Source organism: Rhinatrema bivittatum, chromosome 16, assembly GCF_901001135.1.
Source record: "Rhinatrema bivittatum chromosome 16, aRhiBiv1.1, whole genome shotgun sequence".
Taxonomy (NCBI): Eukaryota; Metazoa; Chordata; class Amphibia; order Gymnophiona; family Rhinatrematidae; genus Rhinatrema; species Rhinatrema bivittatum.
The window spans coordinates 17,046,055-17,064,431 of NC_042630.1; the positions used below are offsets into that span (position 1 = coordinate 17,046,055).

At 48.1% G+C, this 18,377-nt stretch overlaps 1 protein-coding gene across 2 annotated transcripts in view; it reads right to left on the reverse strand.

Moving 5' to 3' along the window:
- Window positions 1–18,377, reverse strand: part of DNAH2 (dynein axonemal heavy chain 2) — a 392,322-nt gene that overhangs the window by 41,673 nt on the left and 332,272 nt on the right. For both annotated transcript variants that reach the window (XM_029581921.1, XM_029581922.1), the window contains 6 exons: window positions 7,868–8,067; window positions 7,587–7,713; window positions 7,279–7,465; window positions 6,594–6,742; window positions 5,661–5,844; window positions 4,491–4,681 (listed from right to left, as the gene is read on the reverse strand). In XM_029581921.1, coding sequence (XP_029437781.1) covers window positions 4,491–4,681; window positions 5,661–5,844; window positions 6,594–6,742; window positions 7,279–7,465; window positions 7,587–7,713; window positions 7,868–8,067 — 1,038 coding nt within the window. The remainder of the gene's footprint in view (window positions 1–4,490; window positions 4,682–5,660; window positions 5,845–6,593; window positions 6,743–7,278; window positions 7,466–7,586; window positions 7,714–7,867; window positions 8,068–18,377) is intronic.

An 18,377-nucleotide genomic window follows, 5' to 3' on the forward strand; every position in this document is an offset into this window, starting at 1 on the left:
CTTGCTCTGAGCTGTATCTAACCGGACACCCAGATACTCCAGGACCTGAGAAGGCTGCAGTTTGCTCTTGGCCAAATTCACTACCTATTCCAGGTGCTTCTGAGAGGACTAGAGAAATAAGAAACTCACCTCTCTGTACCGCCATGATGACTAACCTTAAGGTTGTAAAGGTTGTAAAAATCAGACTTAATCTATCAGCCATAATTTTAGCGAAAAGTTTAGCTTCATAATTCAAAAGGGAAATGGGTCTGTATGAAGCAGGATTATATAGATCTTTACACCTTTGTGAACCCCTCTGGAAATTCTTCCCTCTCTTGGGCATCAATGAAAAAAAAAAGAATATTCTTTGCTATACTGGAGACCGAGATCTGCAATAATAGCTAATGGACAAATGTCTGAGGACCTTTCACTATATCATGGAACTAGACAAGGATGTCCATTATTGCCACTTTTAAACATCCTATCAATACACCCGTTATTAAGAAAGATAGAATCAGATCTTTCTGTGAAGGGTTTTAGCTTAGGCTCTCAAGAATTTAAAGTGGTGGCCTTTGTGGACAATGTCCTTGAATTTCTGTTATCCCACAAGTATCGTTGGAAGGAGTTCCGAGAAATCAGATTTTGTTTGGGACTTTTTCAGGGTTGAAGATTAATTGGAGAAATCTGAAGCAATGGAAATCTGTGGGAATCTGAAAGAGACTTGGAAGGACAAGTTCCCCTTGAAGTGGGTGGAATGGGAGATGAGATACTTGTGGATTATACTCTCAAGGGATAAAACTAAATTATATGAGGCAAATATTACCCCACTGTTTTAGAATATGGAGCAGAAACTGAAAAATTGGATCTCCTTATCTTTATTTCTGACTGGGAGAATTCATCTAATAGAAATGAAAAATTGCCGAAATGGCTTTATGTTCTGCAATAACTTCCGCTATGATTAAAAAAATCAGATTTAGTTCTTATTAATCAGTATAAGGACATTTTTGTAGGGAGGGTCATAAGGCTAGGGTGCCTTTGAGTGTCTTAAGGATGGGCAAAAATCAAGACGGATTGAACTGTCCTAATTGGAGGGACTAAGACCTAGCCTGTGTTTTAAGGCATTAAAGGACTGGTTAGCTGGTCCAGTTATTTTTCTCCTAATGATTTTATACTAGTATGGGCATTTCCCTATAGGCCAGGGAATATTATTCAAGTAAAATCTTCAGACGTACCTTTTAAATGTAGGCAGAGTCTACTAATGCAATTGGGGAGAACAGCGTGGCGCTGTTTATGTAAACAAAAGTTGCATAACCCGGAATGCTGTACTCCATTTCTGACCTTGCAAAGTAATCCTCTGTTTTTACCAGGGTCAGAAAACAAACATGGAGCAATAAAGGTATTGTAGGTCTACACCAATATTTCATGGGAAATACTAATATAATTAAAAGCTTTAAGGATTTGCAGGATATTTATAACTTGGTCTCAAAAGACTTTTATGCTGCAGGTTCAGCATTATGTGCAAACACTATGCCCGAAAAATCCTTTGTGTCATTGTTTTGCAGATGTGCAGGAAATCTTTATGACAAAAGGGGGAAAAGAGAAATTCTTGCTCATCTCTGAACAAAGCAACACAAAATACACATAATGACAAAGTGTTGATGGTTATAATTGGTAGATGGGAAAAGCAGGCAGGTATAACTATTGGAAAAATGGAGATTCTGAGACTGCTGCAAGATTTCAACTCTGTGGCAGAGAATGGTGATGGATATAAATGACTTCATTGCATGTATATGCCAACGAACGAACCTGGTTATTTTTTGGCCAAACTGTGTGATTCTGACATATGTCTGAAATGTCCTGATGGACAGGGTTCTTTTATTCCTTGTTTATGGGAATGTGCAAAGATTTCTAAATTCTGGGATGAGAGCTTGAGGGAGGTGGGCCTCGTATTTGTCTGCTAGGTTCATGTGACAAACAGATGGAGACTCTGGCGGAAAACAAGAACGCATTCCTTAGGAAAGCCTCTCTCTGTTGGCTGTTCAGACTATCCTGGAGCTCTGGATTTCTTCGGCAGTACCTATGAGAGAGCAATGGAAGGCACGGTTGCTAAAACTGTTGCAATTTGAATTTCTGACTGTCAAACATAAATTGAGTGAAGTTCAGCATAGGCGTCTGAACATCTGGCAAGGATATTGGGATGCTCGCTCTGCTTCTACACAAGACTGTATAAAGCAATCATAAGTAAGTCCGTGAAGTGGATTCCCTTTGGAGCAACTAGAAGAAAGATGGTAAGAAGTAGGGTTGCTTACTTAGCTTGAAAAGCCAGACTCACTCCTCACTTGCTTCTTAGAGGTGGAGATGTATTAGTTAAGGAAGTATGAATACTGGCTATTTGTACATTGTTATGCATTGTTCTTACTGGAAAATGAATAAAAACATGATTGAAAAAAAAATTAGCCTCAGGAGAGCTTCATTCCAAATCGATCAATTCCTGCAGAGGAAAAAATCAGGAGGCCTTTCGCAAAGTAAACATCACAGGATTCTTCTTTGGATCCCGAACCACTGCAGGCAAAGCCTCCTCACAATCAAGGGCCTTCAGGGTCTGTAAAATCATATCCGACATCTCGTCTCTGTAAAAGGGCCGAAGCATCATCCTGTGTGGCTCTGCATCTCCTTTCTCCAAAAATCCTTTGTTGGGATCCCCTATCAAAAATCCCAAGAGTCTCCTGAAGGATCCGTGTTCTTACCATCTGCCCCCCAGCACGCTGTCCCCTTTTCTGCTTTACCCATGGTGAGGTGGGATGAGGCCTCCTTTGACTGCTTCCACAATCCTGAGGAGGGAGACTGCTAATGTGGGCATTCTCAAGATTCCACCCGGGACCCTTCCTGCTCTTTACAAAAAGCCTGTAGGCCTTTCAAAAATTCCACCCATGACCCAGCGGAAAGATCTGAGTAGGGAAAGCCCCTTCCGAGCTCTACCCCATGGGAACTGGCAGGAGGGGTGGCAGGGAAGACGCCTCACTTCTCCCAGGAGGAGCTGTGGCCACACTTCCCTCCTGAGAAGTTGGAGCTCCTGAAGTCTCTGCAGGGACATAGTCCCCTGCAGAGACATCCCCTTGAGCCTCCACGCATTTCTGGCAAATGCTCAGCAATCTCCTGGGGCTAATCCCCCGCATATGACAGGCAGAGCAGATGCACAGCTTTTTCCCGTGCTGCTCTCCTGACGTTATCTCTCCCCCGTGTGCGCCTCAAGCAGCAGTACTGCAAGTTTAAAATGGTGCCTGCTGCATGGTTTCCTTGCCGCAGCACTCCAGCCCGGCTCAAAAACTAGCCCGTTGGCCCCTGCACGCAATGCAGCCTGATGCAGTCTTCTATCCCTGCCCCGCCCTGGTGCGCCATCACTGCTGCAGTCTCTGCCGATGCAGTATTATTATTTGTTTTTATTATTAAACTTTATTCTCCGCGCTGAAAGCCAGGTAAGACAGCCAAACACCACAGAAAAAAACGCGGCAGGGAGCAGGCAGAGGAGAGGAGGATAAAACAGACAGGAAAGGAAGAGAGACAACTTAACAGGGCTGAGCCCAAGGTTCCCTTACCCTACCGCACTCTCCCTACAGGAACTCTCCCTCTGTCAGGAGGAGGGCTAAGGCACCAGCCTTCACTTCACGCCCATCCTTTACTGCCAGACTCAACTGAAGGAGGGAGGAAAAGCTATCACCATAGATGGTCAGAACAGACTGTTCAATCCTGGCAGGCTAAAGTCTACAAGCAAGGATGCATGTCCACCAGCTGCTGGAGACGGAGAAATACTGGTTGGCTGATGTCTGTGATGAGCTATATGAGGCTGACATGAGTGTGTCATTGTTCTTCATCTCCACCTGCTGGTTGGAGTGCACAACCCACTGGTGGGGACTGGAGTGACCGCATGAACAGGAAGTCAATGTTAATCAGTTGTTTACTCTTTCGAAAAGTAAAAAGACCAGGGGACATGCAATTAAGTTACTAGGTAATATATTTAAAACTAATAAGAGAAAATATTTTTTTTTACTCATCACATAATTAAGTTCTAGAATTTGTTGCCAGAGGATGTGGTGAAAGATGATAGTCTAGCTGCATGTAAAAAAGGTTTGGACAAGTTCTTGGAGGAAAAGTCCATAAACCATTATTAAGGTGGACTTGGGAAAATCTACCGTTAATTCTGGGGATAAGTAGCTTGGAATCTGTCTAACCCTGGGATCCTGCCAGATATTTGTGACCTGGATTGGAAACAGGATACTGGGCTTGGTCTGACCCAGGACACTGGGCTTGGTCTGACCCAGTATGACAAGTCTTATGCTATTCCAATACACAGCTTTGCCAATGCATCTCAGTCCTGCTCTGCACCAACTCCTTCCATTCCAGTACTGAGACCCACCCGCCCACCCACAGCTCTTCCAATTCACCTTAGCCCTACCCTGCAGCGCCTTCCTCTCAGCACTCTATTTTAGACACATGGCGGGATGGCCTGTCACCTTTGGTGGCTCAGTGGTCATCTTGATGCTGGCCTGCAGGATGGAGATGGGGAAGTCAGGGTTTGGACTTGAGCTCAGCCAGAGGCGGAATTCCGGGTGTGGCTGCTCCACCTGCAGCTGTTCCACTAGCTTGTCTAGCTGGGGCATCCAAGACAGGGAGAGATGACAGTTGGCCAAAAAGACCCAGTTACCTGCCACCAAGGGAAAAAAAAAGAAAGGACGTGAGTGCTCACCAGTTTCTGTAAGGTCCCATGGTGGGATCCCAATTCAGACTTGTGTAGTCCTGATAGGAAAACAGTGGCTACAGAAGGATCTTTGCTTTCTAGTTTGAGGTCAATAATCCAAGAGCCAGCAAGTGGATAAGTTATCAAGGTAAAGCTTTGCATATAACTTTATCCGGATATTCAGCAGGATTTACTCTGATAAGTTTGCTGCCGAACATATCTGGATAAAGATACATGCATAACTTTAAGACATTCATTTTTCTGATTATCCATGCTGGATACCTTTATATATTAACTTTTGTGTTTTAAATGAAGCAATTAAATGTGTATAATCCAAAAGTATATATAAAACAGAGGACATCATTACAAATTTCTGTTAGCATTATCTAATCTTTAGAATCTCAAATAATCAGGTCAGAGTTTTTAACAAACCAGATAGAATGATCAATGCATCACATTATCCACATATCCATTATAGTAATTTCATAAACCCAAAGAATGTCTTTCAAATGCCAGTTGTAGTTATATAATGAATACAATTCATAACATCAGAAAACAGACTTGGAGAATTTCTCTCTTAGATTAAAGATGGACTGCATTCATTGTGGACTTTATAAACCCCAAGTTGTATCTTTTAGGGTTTTTGAAGGAAGGGAGAACTTTAGGGAAATACACAAAAGATTTATTATAGCTAGAACCTGTGAAAGGGGGTTAGTTATAAGGCTGTTTGTTATTGTGTTGATTTTAATGTAATGTTTTTATTGTAAAGTTCTTTTATTGATTTTGCATTCCTGGTCAGGATTGAGACATCTGAGTGAGCAGTATATAAGAAATGAAATAAACTGGAACGCAAGTACAGGTCCAGCATACATGGAATTGGTCTCTAAAGTGGGACAATGTTGTCACATAAGAAGATATCTATGACCCCGAAGGGGAGCATGCTCACCATCTTTGACACCTTCTTTGATCATGCGGGTGGCAATAGGAGCCTGCCCCTGGCCTAGAGAGAGAGCCTGGAAGCGGTGCGACATTTGGGACTGCTCGGCCAACTGCAGGAGGGAGCCGGTGGGATCCACGCCAGGAGACAGCACAAAGATGAGCGGCGTCTTTGTAGTGGAATCCTCAACAACCTGGAGGAGGCAGAGGCAGAGTCAGCGACAGAGACCCAGAGGGGATGAGGGAACCAGAACCACTGGCTATCACCCCCCCCCCCCCCCCACCCCCGAAGATAAGGGCAGAGCTATCCCAGGGATCACCAACCCCCTGCTCACTCTGCTCTACCTGAGGGATGGCCCACGAAGGAACCTAACAACTTGGGGAGCCGAACTTTCTCTCTATAATATATATATATATTTTTTTTTCTGGGGGGGAAATTCCAGACTGCAGGTTTGCACCTCTGTCATCTACTGGAGACAGAGAAATGCTGAGGGACTGCAGGTGGCGCGCTTGGTTATGTAGCAGTGCCTGAAAGTTTTCTTCTCTGCCTCCATCTGCTGGTAGGGATGCATAAACCCACTTGTCTGGACTGATCCAGGGTATGAACAGGAACCAGGCTGTTTGTGTAGGCAGGTTTTTCATAGAGAACAATGCACATAGATTTGACAATATAATCCATGCACATTATTTCCCAGTCCAGTCAAAACCTTGGCTCCCCCAAATGCAGCTACAAGTACACACATATCACTGGGGGGGGGGGGGGGGAATTGAGGGAGGGACATTTTAAGACAGGTAAATTGTTAATTCTTATGTTCTGCCCTCCATATACAAGGCAAAGACAGTGCAGTCCCCTGTCCCACCAGAACCCCTTCCATATCCAGATCTGCCCAAAACGAAACCCAGTCCCCCCCCCCCCCCCAATTGCCTCTAACTGATCGCTCACTGCTTTCATATCCAGCACGGGAGGCTCGATGAATTTGGAGCCCATGTTGTTAATGATGAAAGAGGTGACACAAAAGGCGACACGGTCCTGACGCAGGGAGCGGACGATCAGCATTCGCTGCATTTCGCTGCACGAGTTCTCCCACTCACCTAGGATAGCACAGATTGTTACAACATTGCCACTGCCCCACCTTGCCTGAAGCCCAGAACCTGCACAGGAAGCTTTACTCAGTCAGAATGCTGGAGCTGGAGCTTGGGGTGAGGATGTCTCAGCATCGGCGTAAGTCACAGGGAATACTGTCTGCAGTGTGTATAGGCCTGGGAGACCTTATTCTGGGCATGAGTCTCACGGGACAGTTCTAGAGGACTCTGTCTGCAAATGGCCAGAGATCTCAGTCTGGGGATAGATAGAGAGGAGTGACTCCATTATGTGGAGTGAGGCGTGAAGGAGTAAGTGCTGGAGGAGTGTGTGAAGGAGTCAGGAAGACTCAGCATTGGAGGAATGAATGGAGGAGTTAGGAAGTCTCGTAATTGGGGGTAGGTCACAAGGAGTGCTGAAGGAGTTGTGGGAAGGTGATGAGGTGCAGTGTATGAAGTGTCAGTGGCAGAACTGCTATTCCAACCTGTGTGTCTGTAGTGCTTCTCAGTCACAGCTGCATTGTTTATTCCTTTTGGCCAGGTCTCACCTGGTAGCATGGCGGTCTCGGGTTCCATGCTGGTATACCACATGTTCCAGTCCCGAGGGTACTGCTCAAAGGAGTTCATGATCCCATGGAAGTTAGTCAGCTTGTCCAGTTCTGTGATGTTGTCCCAGTTTGCCTCAGCTAACCAGCTAGTGCAGGGGTTGTCCATCTGTCCTTCCCGATCCAGAACCTGTCATAAAAATACAAGCAGAAGAGTGTGATGCTTCTGCCTTCCTTATGCAACAAAGTGCCATAACAGCTCCTGGGAATGGAAATCCTTCCCAAGCACGGCCCAGAGCTGGCACACTCACCAATCCGCCCCGCAGGAAGAAATTGTATTCATCCATGTTCAGCTTTCCAGACATCTCCAGGATTTTGGCACACATCTGAAAACTGAACAGCAGCTTGTGCTGCTCGAAGAGGGCTCGACATGTGTACCTGTAAGAGAAGGGCAGAATTTTACCATGTGTACACTGACAGAGAGTCACTCAGCGCCTGCAGGAAGGGAGTTTTGCTTAAGAGTGGGGCTAATACATTGTATTCCTTGGACATGCGTTATGTTTGGTGCAGGCACCATGTTCTCTCTTCTCACCTGTATACCGAGTATGTATGATAATCATTCAGGTTGGTGATCCGCTCCTCTAGTTTGGTGCTGCGTTTGCTCTTCTCAATACTGAGGACGAAGAGATCGATGTACGAATCAAGAGAAAACTGGTACATGGGATCAATCCGACCCATATCATTTAGGACAAAGAACAATATGGAGGCTCGCTGAGAGCAGGGCCTGTATTCCTGATGAAGAAAAGCACACAGAGCAAGGGTAAGAAAGTTGTAATCCTTCCCATCTCCACAAACATAATGCCTGGGCTTTACAAATCACAGAAATTGTACTCCTTCTCACCACCACACATATACACTGCTGGACGTTTATGCCTTTATTTTATTTAAAAATTGTATAGCCTGCTCAAGTCCAAATGTTCTAGGCAGATTACAGTAAAAACATACATAACAAGGAGAAAGTGTGTCTTACCTGTTAATTTCCTTCCCTCTATTTCTGCTACACCAATCCAGAACCTTTGGTTTTAGTCCCCTATCCAGCACCTGGAGGCAGATGCTGGATGAGGGAACTAAAACTATAGATTGGGTACTGTGGAGCAGAAGGAAGAGGATTATTCAGTACTATAACACCCCACACCACTGGAGCTTTGCTCCTTTGCACCAGTACAGCCATACACACTGCAGGAAAATTGGTTCTTACCTGCTAATTTTCATTCCTGTAATACCACAGATCAGTCCAGACAAGTGGGTTTTGCATCCCTACCAGCAGATGGAGGCAGAGAATAAAAACGATGAGGCACTGCTACGTAACCGAGAGGGCCACCTGCAGTCCCTCAGTATTGACAGTACCCAAGGCAAAGATGAACCTCAAATCCCCTCCAGGGCAAAAGGTAAAGCAGGGCTGGAACCCCCTGTGCTGGAGCCTCTGTCACCTCCAGACATGTAAAAACATATATACAACGTATAGAACTCTTTGAAAACATTTTACATTGACTATCAGGAAACAGTCTTTCAGCAGTGATGAGGAGGGCCTCTGGACTGATCTGTGGTATTACAGGAATGAAAATTATCAAGAACCAATTTTCCTTTCCTGTTCATACCCAGACCATTCCAGACAAGTGGGATGTACCCAAGCACCCCTAAACTGTGAAGGAATCCGAAGGACCCGCTCTTAAAACACTTTCACCAAAAGATGCTTCCTCCTGAGCCTGCACATCCAGATGGTAATGCCTGATGAAAATATGAGGCAAGGACCATACCGCTGCTCTACAAATCTACTGGGGAGATAGCAACTGACACGCTGCTAAGAGGCCACTTGTGCCTTTATAGAATACGCCTTCAGCCCCACTGGTATCTTGCGACCCTTAAAAATATACGCAGAGCTAATGGCCTCCTTAGCCATCGCGGAATCATGGTCTTTGAAGCCTTTTCACCTTTCTTTGTGCCCCTGAACAGCACAAACAGGTGTTCAGACAGCCAAAAAGATTTAGTGATCTTCAGGTATCGCAATAGAATCTGATGCACATCCAAAAGACGCAGTTCCCTCTCCTGCGGGGAATCTTTAGACCAGTCCAGAAAAGCTGGAAGATCCACCATGGAGATTAACATGAAACGAGGACACCACCTTTGGAGACCATTCACAATGTGACCCATCATTAGAAATACGCAAAAAGGATCCCTGCACCACAGAGTCTGCAATTCCGAAATCTGCTGGGTGGAACATATGGCCACCAGAAACAATATCTTCAATGTGAGGTCCTTCAGGGTCACCCGTCTCAAAGGCTGAAAGGGTGCACACTACAGAGCACTCACAGAATCAAATTAAGGTTCCAATCCGGACACAACTTCCGAACCGGCGGCCGCAAATGCTTGACCCCCTTCAGGAATCGAACCACATCAGGGTGAGAGGTCACAGATCTCCCACACAACTTGCCCCTATGGGAACCCAAGGCAGAAACCTGAATGCGGAGGGAGTTATAGGCCAACCCCTTAGACCAGTGGTTCTCAACCCTGTCCTGGGGACCCCCCCAGCCAGTCGGGTTTTCATGATTTCCACAATGAATATGCATGAGAGAAAATTTGCATATACTGCCTCCATAACATGCAAATTTTCTCTCATGCATATTCATTGTGGATATCATGAAAACCCGACTGGCTGGGGGGGTCCCCAGGACAGGGTTGAGAACCACTGCCTTAGACAATCCTTCCTGCAAAAAGGCTAAAATCTGAGGAATACCTACAGCTAGACGATCAAACTGCCTCTAAAGGCACTACGCCTCAAACACCCTTCAACCTTAACATATGCTAGAGACACAGCAGGCCTCTGGGCCTGGAAAAGGGTAGAAATAACCAGTTCCGAATAGCGCATCAGCTGCAGTCCCATCTCTCAAAAGCCAAACTGCGAGACAGAAGTGATCCTCCCGATCCGAAAATATGGGTCCCTGACATAGCAAGCAAGGTAGATGGACCAACTTGAGGGGTCCCCTCTTCTGCAAGATGTACGGGGTCTGCAAAACACAGGCGTAGTGGCCACTCCAGCGACACCAGAATCACCGGCCCTGGGTGCGACTGTATGCACCACAGAACTCGCCTGACCAGGGGCCACAGGGGAAACACGTACAGAAGTACCCCTGTTGGCCAAGGACAAACCAGAGCATCCAGCCCCACCATGCTGACCTCTCTTCTGTGACTGAAAAACCTTGTCATCTTTGCGTTGGACCGCGTCACCATGAGATCCAACTGGGAAATGCCCCACCTGGCACAGATACGATCCCAAGCCTCTGAGGACAACTCTCACTCCCTCGGATCCAACTGTTGCCTGCTGAGGAAATCCACCTCCACATTGTCTGCACCTGCGACATGGGAGGTCGTTATTCCCTTGACATGGAGCTCTGCCCAAACAGCTGCCGGGCTTCCAGAGGCACCACGTGACTCTTCGTCCCTCCTTGCCGGTTGATGTATGCCACTGTCATCACATTGTCCAAGAAGACCCGAACCATCCTGTTTCTAACCCAGGGAAGGAAGGCCTCCAGCACCTGTACAATTGCCCTTGTTTCCAGATGATTGATAAACCAGGAGCTCTCCTGCACCATCCAAAGCCCTTGGGCAGTCCTCCCCAGGCAGACAGCTCCCAAACCCTTGAGACCGGCATCCATGTCACCACCACCCAATCCGGGGTCTCCAGATTTCATCCCTTTTCCAGACTGTGACACGAAAGCCACCAAGACAGATTGGATCTGGATTCTTGTGGAAGAGGCAAAGACAGATGATACTCCACTGACATGGGATTCCATCTGGACAAAACACACTCTGCAATGGTTTCATGTGCACGAAGGCCCACGGCACCAAGTCCAACATGGAAGCCATAGATCCCAGGACCTGCAAATAATCCCAGGCTGTTGGCACCGATAGCCTCAACAGGTGCGTCACCTGCGCCTGCAACTTTGTCAACCTGCCCAGAGTCAGAAACACTCTGCCCTTCTGGGTGTTGAACACCCCCCCCAGATACTCCAATGACTCGGTCGGCACTAGGTGACTCTTCGTCACATTTATCATCCAACCCAACAACCGCAAGGTGTCCATGACTCACTGAAGCGACTGAATGCACTCCTCTTCTGTCTTTGCGTGAATGAGTCAATCGTCCAGATATGGATTCACCAAAATCCCTTCTCATCGAAGGGTGGCTGACACTCCCACCATCACCTTTGTGAAGGTTTGTGGCGCCGTGGCCAAGTCTAAGGGAAGAGCCCAAAACTGGCTGACCCAACACCATGAACCAAATAAACTTTTCATGATCCTTTTGAATGGGAATATGGAGGTAAGCTTCAATCAGATCCAATGACGCTATGAACTCTCCTCTGTGGACTGCCGCAATCACAGTTCACAAAGTCTCCATTCAAAAATGAGGAACCCTCAGGGCCTGTTCACCTTCTGCAAGTTGAGGATAGGCCAAAAAGTTCCTTCCTTTCTGGGCACCACAAAATAAATGGAATAACTTCCCTGCCCCTGCTCCTCCTGTGGGACAGGGACTATGGCATTTAACTCCAACAGTCTCTGCAGAGTTCCTCACACCATCTCTCACTTGCTTCAGACACGTAACATGGGACTCCAGAAAGGCTTCCCTGACTGGGCACAAAAATTCTAAAGTGTAACCTTCTCGCACCACCTCCAGAACCCAATGGTCCAAGGTAATCTTGGCCCACTCCTCATAAAAGCTGGACAATCTGCTCCCTACTGCTTCTACAGAGGATTGGGCGAAGCTGGCTTCATTGTGATGACTTTCCACCACCAGCCCCTTGGCCGATACTATCCCTGGAAAATCTGTGGAGGCCTCAAAAGGACTACTGCCCTCCACCAGACTGCTTCGCTCCCACACCAGAGAACTTGCCTGTCCGGAGCCTATGCAACGCCTGAAAACGGGACCGCGAAGTGAAAACGTTCCTGGTGTCTTCTTATCCTCTGGCAACCTGTTTCCTTTGGATTCTCCCAAAGTATTCATCAGTTGATCCAAATCCTTCCCAAAAAGGAGTTTTCCTTGAACAGAAGATTACACAACTGCGCCTTGGACCACTTATCAGCCAACCAATTCCGCAGCCTCAAAAGCCTGTGAGCCACTACTGCCAAGACCATGCTCCTGGCCAAAATGCGCACTAAGTCATACAGTGCATTTGTGACATAAGCCATACCAGCCTCCAAGCGCGCTGACTGCTGGGGACCAACATCCCCTGAAGATGCTTGCTCCTGAACCTTCAGCACCCAGCACAAGCAAGCCCTCTGCATCATGCTGGCACAAACTGCAGCTCAGAGAATCAAAGCAGAAATCTCAAACATTTGCTTCAGCTGAATCTCCAACTTGCGGTCCTGAACATCTTTCAAAGCAGCCGCCCCCGCTACTGGGATGGTCATCTTCTTGGTGACCGCTGAATCCACCTTTGGCACTCGCAGGAGCTTCAAGGTGTCCTCCATCAGGGGGTAAAGTTTAGCCATGGCCCTGCCAACCTTGAGACCTGCTTCCGGAAAGTCCTTCTCCTGATTTACCAACTGGGCGAGGGAAAGGTACTAGGAGGGCCCCGCAGCCCATCCAGAACTGGATTCATGTCCTCATTATCTGACTCCTCCTGAGTCACCTTAACTCCCAATTCTTGCAACACCTGCGGAATAAGGGGACATAATTCCTTCTTCTTAAACAGACAGACCAGCCTAGGGTCATCTCCTTCAAACACCGGAAACTCATCATAATCCAGATCATCTTTATTCGCATCCAGATCTGCATTCGGAGCCGCATTCATTTCCACCTCTGGATGAACGCTTTGCAAGTCCAGAGGGTCCTCCTGCATATCATCCGAGTCACCCAGATCCCTGGGATAAGCCTCCAAATCTGCAGAACCCAGACCCAGGTGTCGCAGCAGGTCCCCAGACCCTCCAGCAGGCGCCACTTTAGGACACTTAGACATTCAACTGGGAGGTCTCTCCTTTGGGTGTTTAGCCCCCAACCTCTTCCATGTCAGGAAGGCCTTATGAAGGAGCAACACAAAATTCCAGTGAGAAATCTTCAGGATCCAACTTACCCCACTCCAGAAGACTGTCCTCCAACTCTCCCTCCTCTTCCTGTCCTTCCTGTACCACAGGAGACAAAGGAGGAGGAGAATCCCTAGCATCTCCGGCAGCCAGAGGTCCCTGTCCAAGATTTCCTGCAAGAGCAGACGCTCTCCGGGTTCCCCCCAGGAGTGCAGCCACAGCCAATAATGACCGAAAGGTCCTCTTTTCCAAAGGTGCCCCTGACGAGGTCCCTTTGTCTCCTGCCACACAGTCAGAGCACAAGGACCGACTATTAAGCAGCGCGGACCAAACACATGCTACATGCGGTTTTGGCGCCATGCTGCATGCAGCGCACTCAAAACCACCAATAGGCCGCACACACGGTTGAAAACAGCATGCTGCGCCAAAAAGGCAGGCCTGGGCGGCACGCAGGAAAAGGCATGAAATGCCGCCGTGTGAGTCAGACAGCCCCCGGATGCTGGCAGCCCAAGCAGCGCACAAGACTCTCACACCGCCCTTGCGGTGAATGAAACAGGTTCCCCAAAGGCTAAATCGGCATACTTGAGCCCTATTTGAACACCCCTGGGCCCCCCCCCCAAGAAGAAGGGAGAAGGAAAGCCCTCCGACTCTTCCCCTCCTGAAAGCGCCGACAGCTCCCTCTGTCCCTGGCTCACTCACCGCCATGCCCCGACAGCTCCCTCAGCTGCTGCAAAAAACCACAAAGATCAACTCTTTTTTTTTTTTTAAACAGCTTGAAGGCACAAAAACAGGGTACTTTCCTGACAAAATGGTGAAGCTTCAGGAGGAGACCTCGGGAGTTCTGAAGGAGTCAGTCCCCTGGCTATCAGGACCTCCGGCCAGCCAAGGACGAGCACCAGCCAGGGGTTTCCAATCTCCCGGTCGCCTTGCTCCACCTGAGGGTTGGGTCCATGAAGGAGCCTAAAACCTCAGGGAGACAAATGTCTCTGAACTGTCAATCTTCTTATATATTTTCTTATTTTTTCCCTATTCTCAGACTGCAGGTTTGCACCTCTACCATCTGCTGGAGACAGAGAAATACTGAGGGACTGCAGGTGGCAAGTTCGGTTTTGTAGCAGTGCCTCAGAGTTTTGTTCTCTGCCTCCATCTGCTGGTAGGGAGGCATAAACCCACTTGTGTGGACTGATCTGGGTATGAACAGGAAAAGAAAATTGGTTCTTACCTACTAATTTTCATTCCTGTAGTACCACGGACCAGTCCAGGACAGCTGGGTTTTGACTCCCCTCCAGCAGATGGAGACAGAAAAAGACTTTGTGGACTCTGTCCTATACCCCTGAGGTGCCACCTAGTGTCTGTCAGTATTATACTGTACCTAAGCAGAAATTAGAAAAACCGTAACGGCAACCACAAAACCACTTCCCCCTGAAGATCAGAGGAAATGAAAACACCTGAAACTTCATGAATGAACGAAAACATGCCCAAATCCTTTCCCTAAAAAGAGGGGCAGTCAGTAAAAGCTGGCAGAAAATTTGATCAGCTACCGGCCGAGCGGACTCTCCATTTCCCCCCCGGGCGGGCGTCTGGCTGATCTGTGGTACTACAGAAATGAAAATTAGCAGATAAGAACCAATTTTCCTTTCCCTGTACGTACCCGGATCAGTCCAGACTCCTGGAATGTACCAAAGCTTTCCTAACCAGGGTGGGACTGAGAGAGTCCCGCTCGGAGTACACTGGCTCCAAAAGAAACGGGCTCTGGAGCTCAGACATCTAGTCGGTAATGTCTGGCAAAGGTATGCGGAGACTTCCAGGAAGCAGCCCTGCAAATTTCCTGTGGCAACACCTTCTGACATTCAGCCCAAGAAGCCGCCTTAAGACCAGATGGAATCGGGTGACCCTGAACCAGGGAAGCTGACACCATAGCCTCCTTCAACCAGCGTGCATGGTGGCCCTGGAAGCCTTCTGCCCCTTTCTTGGTCCACTCCACAGCACGGAAAGATGATCTGAGAGCCGGAAACCGTTGGTCACCTCCAAGAAACGCAACAACACTCTCTTCACATCCAACTTCCGCAAATCCTTAGACTCTGCAGAGGAAGAATTTAAACCTGCGAATGAAGGGAGTTCCATGGACTGGTTCAAATGAAAAGAGGATACAACCTTCAGAAGAAAGGAGGGAACTGTTCTCAAGGAAACTCCTGCGTCAGAAATCCTCAAGACAGGTTCCCTGCAGAACAAGGCCTGTAGATCGGGCACCCGCCTCGCGGATGATATAGCCACTAGAAAAACTGTCTTCAAGGTCAGATCCTTCAGTGTCACTCGCTTCAAAGGCTCAAAAGGGGCATTACAAAGTGCCCTCAGCACCAAATTAAACTTCCACATGGGACAAGGGTTCTTAACCGGAAGACATAGATGCTTAGCTCCTCTTAAAAAACGTGCCACATCCAGATGAGAGGCTAAAGCAACTCCTTGCACCTTTTCTCGAAAACAGCCAAGGGCCACCACTTGCACCCACAGAGAATTGAAGGCCACTCCTTTGGCTAAGCCTGCCTGTAAGAAATCCAGGACCTCTGGAATTGACGCCCTGGACAGTTGTACGTGGTGGTCTATGCACCAGGACTCAAACACTCCCCAAACTCTAACATACGCAACAGAGGTAGAAGTTTTACGGGAACATAAGAGCGTGGTCACTACCACATTCGAGTAACCCTTACTCCTCAACCTACGCCTCTCATAAGCCATGCCGCTAGACAAATGCAATCTGCCTCTGCGAAATAAAAGGGGCCTTGACGCAATAGAGTTGAAGATGGATGAAACCTCAGAGGACCGTCTACTACCAGATTCAAGAGGTCAGCAAACCACAGGTGCCTTGGCCACTCCGGAGCCACCAGAATTACCCTGCTTGCGTGGCCCTCGATGCGGCTAGGAACCTTTCCAACCAAAGGCCATGGTGGGAAGACATACAACAGAATGCCCTTTGGCCAGGGTAGGACCAATGCATCTACCCCTTCTGCCCCTAGTTCCCTCCTCCTGCTGAAGAACCGGGGAGCTATGGCATTGTCGTACGTCGCCATCAGGTCCATGGCTGGTCTGGACCACCGGGTGCACAGAAGATGAAAGGCGTCATCGGAGAGTTCCCACTCTCCCGGATCCAACTGGTGCCGGCTGAGGAAATCCGCCTGGACATTGTCCACTCCGGCTATGTGAGAGGCAGCTATCCGGTAAAGATATTGCTCCACCCAGTGTATCAAGAGCTGAGCCTCCATCACCTCTGGACAGCTCCTGGTTCCGCCCTGATGAATGATGCCACCGTTGTTGCACTGTCAGATAGCACCCTCACCGACCTGCCCTCCAGCAGCGGAAGGAGGGCCTGGAGCACTAACCATACAGCCTTGGTCTCCAAGCGATTGATGGACCAGGAGGCTTCCATCCTGGTCCACTGGCCCTGGACTGCCGTATCTCGACAAATCGCTGCCCACCTGGAGAGACTGGCATCTGTGGTCACCATGACCCAACAGGGAATCTCCAAATCCACCCCCTGGCGCAAATTGTACTGCGAAAGCCACCACAGAAGACCGGAACACGCCCTATCCGTCAGGTGCAGGACAAGATGGAAACGCTGCGAGAGGGGATTCCATCGGGAGAGCAAGGCTGATTGAAGAGGATGCATATGCACAAAGGCCCAAGGTACCAGATCAATCATTGAAGCCATTGAGCCCAGGATCTACAAGTAATCCCAGACCCTGGGTCGAGATAGAGAGCGCAAGGACTCCACCTGTGATGCGAGCTTGGAAATCCTCTCTTCTGTCAGAAAAACCTTTCCCAAGGCCGTGTCGAAGTGAGGCCCCAAAAACTCTAAAGTCTGGGAGGGAATCAGATGACTCTTCTTGGGGTTGACCACCCATCCCAACGAGACGAACATCCAGAGCATCCGCGCCACCGCGGCTCTGCATAGGCTTTCTGACTTTGCTTGAATTAGCCAATCGTCCAGATAGGGATGCACCAGTATCTCTTCCCATCGCAAGGCAGCCGTGACCACAACCATCACCTTGGTGAAAACCCGGGGTGCCGTCGCGAGCCCGAATGGAAGAGCGCAAAATTGAAAATGGTGCCCGAGGATCGCAAACCGCAGATATTTCTGATGGACTGAGCAATCAGGATGTGCAGGTATGCTTCCGTTAGGTCCAGCGATGCCAAAAACTCTCCCTTGTGCACCGACGCTATGACGGAGCGAAGTGTTTCCATCTGAAAACAGGGTACCTTCAAGGTGCGATTCACCCGCTTCAAATTGAGGATGGGATGGAAGGTACCCTCCTTCTTTGGTACCACGAAATAGATGGAGTAGCGCCTATTTATTTTTTATTTATTTATTTCGGGTTTTTATATACCGGCATTCGAGAACGCAGTCCCATCATGCTGGTTCACATAAAACAAGGGTGCATCGTAAACATAAACTAAAACAATGGTGCGGAAAAAGGCAGTTACATATAACAGGGTGATTAGAACTTGGAGGAGAAAGAAGAGTAAGGACAGGTTATTAATTCAAACATGTGAACGATAGTGGAGATGGTTAATCATGATGTATGTGAAGGTAAGGATGGGCGTGGATGAGATAGATCAGTTTGAGTCCGGGAATGCTTGTGTGAATATCCATGTCTTTAGTCTTTTTTTGAAGGCTGAGATGCATGTTTCCAGTCTGAGGTTTGAGGGGATGGAGTTCCATAACGGTGGAATGGCTGTAGAGAATGCCCGATCTCTTAGTGTGATGTGTCTGGTAGATTTGGGCGGTGGTACCTGTAGCCTTAGCTGCCCTTCAGGCACTGGAACTATGGCACTCAAATCCTGCAAGCACTGTAGAGTGTCTCGCACCACCCCTTCACTTTAGGTGGGACAGGCAAGGGGACACTATGTAATGCTCCTTGACCGGACAGGCAAAATCTAAGGCATAGCCATGTTCTATGATGCTTAGGAACCATTGGTCGGAGGTCAATTTGGTCCATGCCTCCCGGAAAAGGGTAACCTTCCCCCAATTC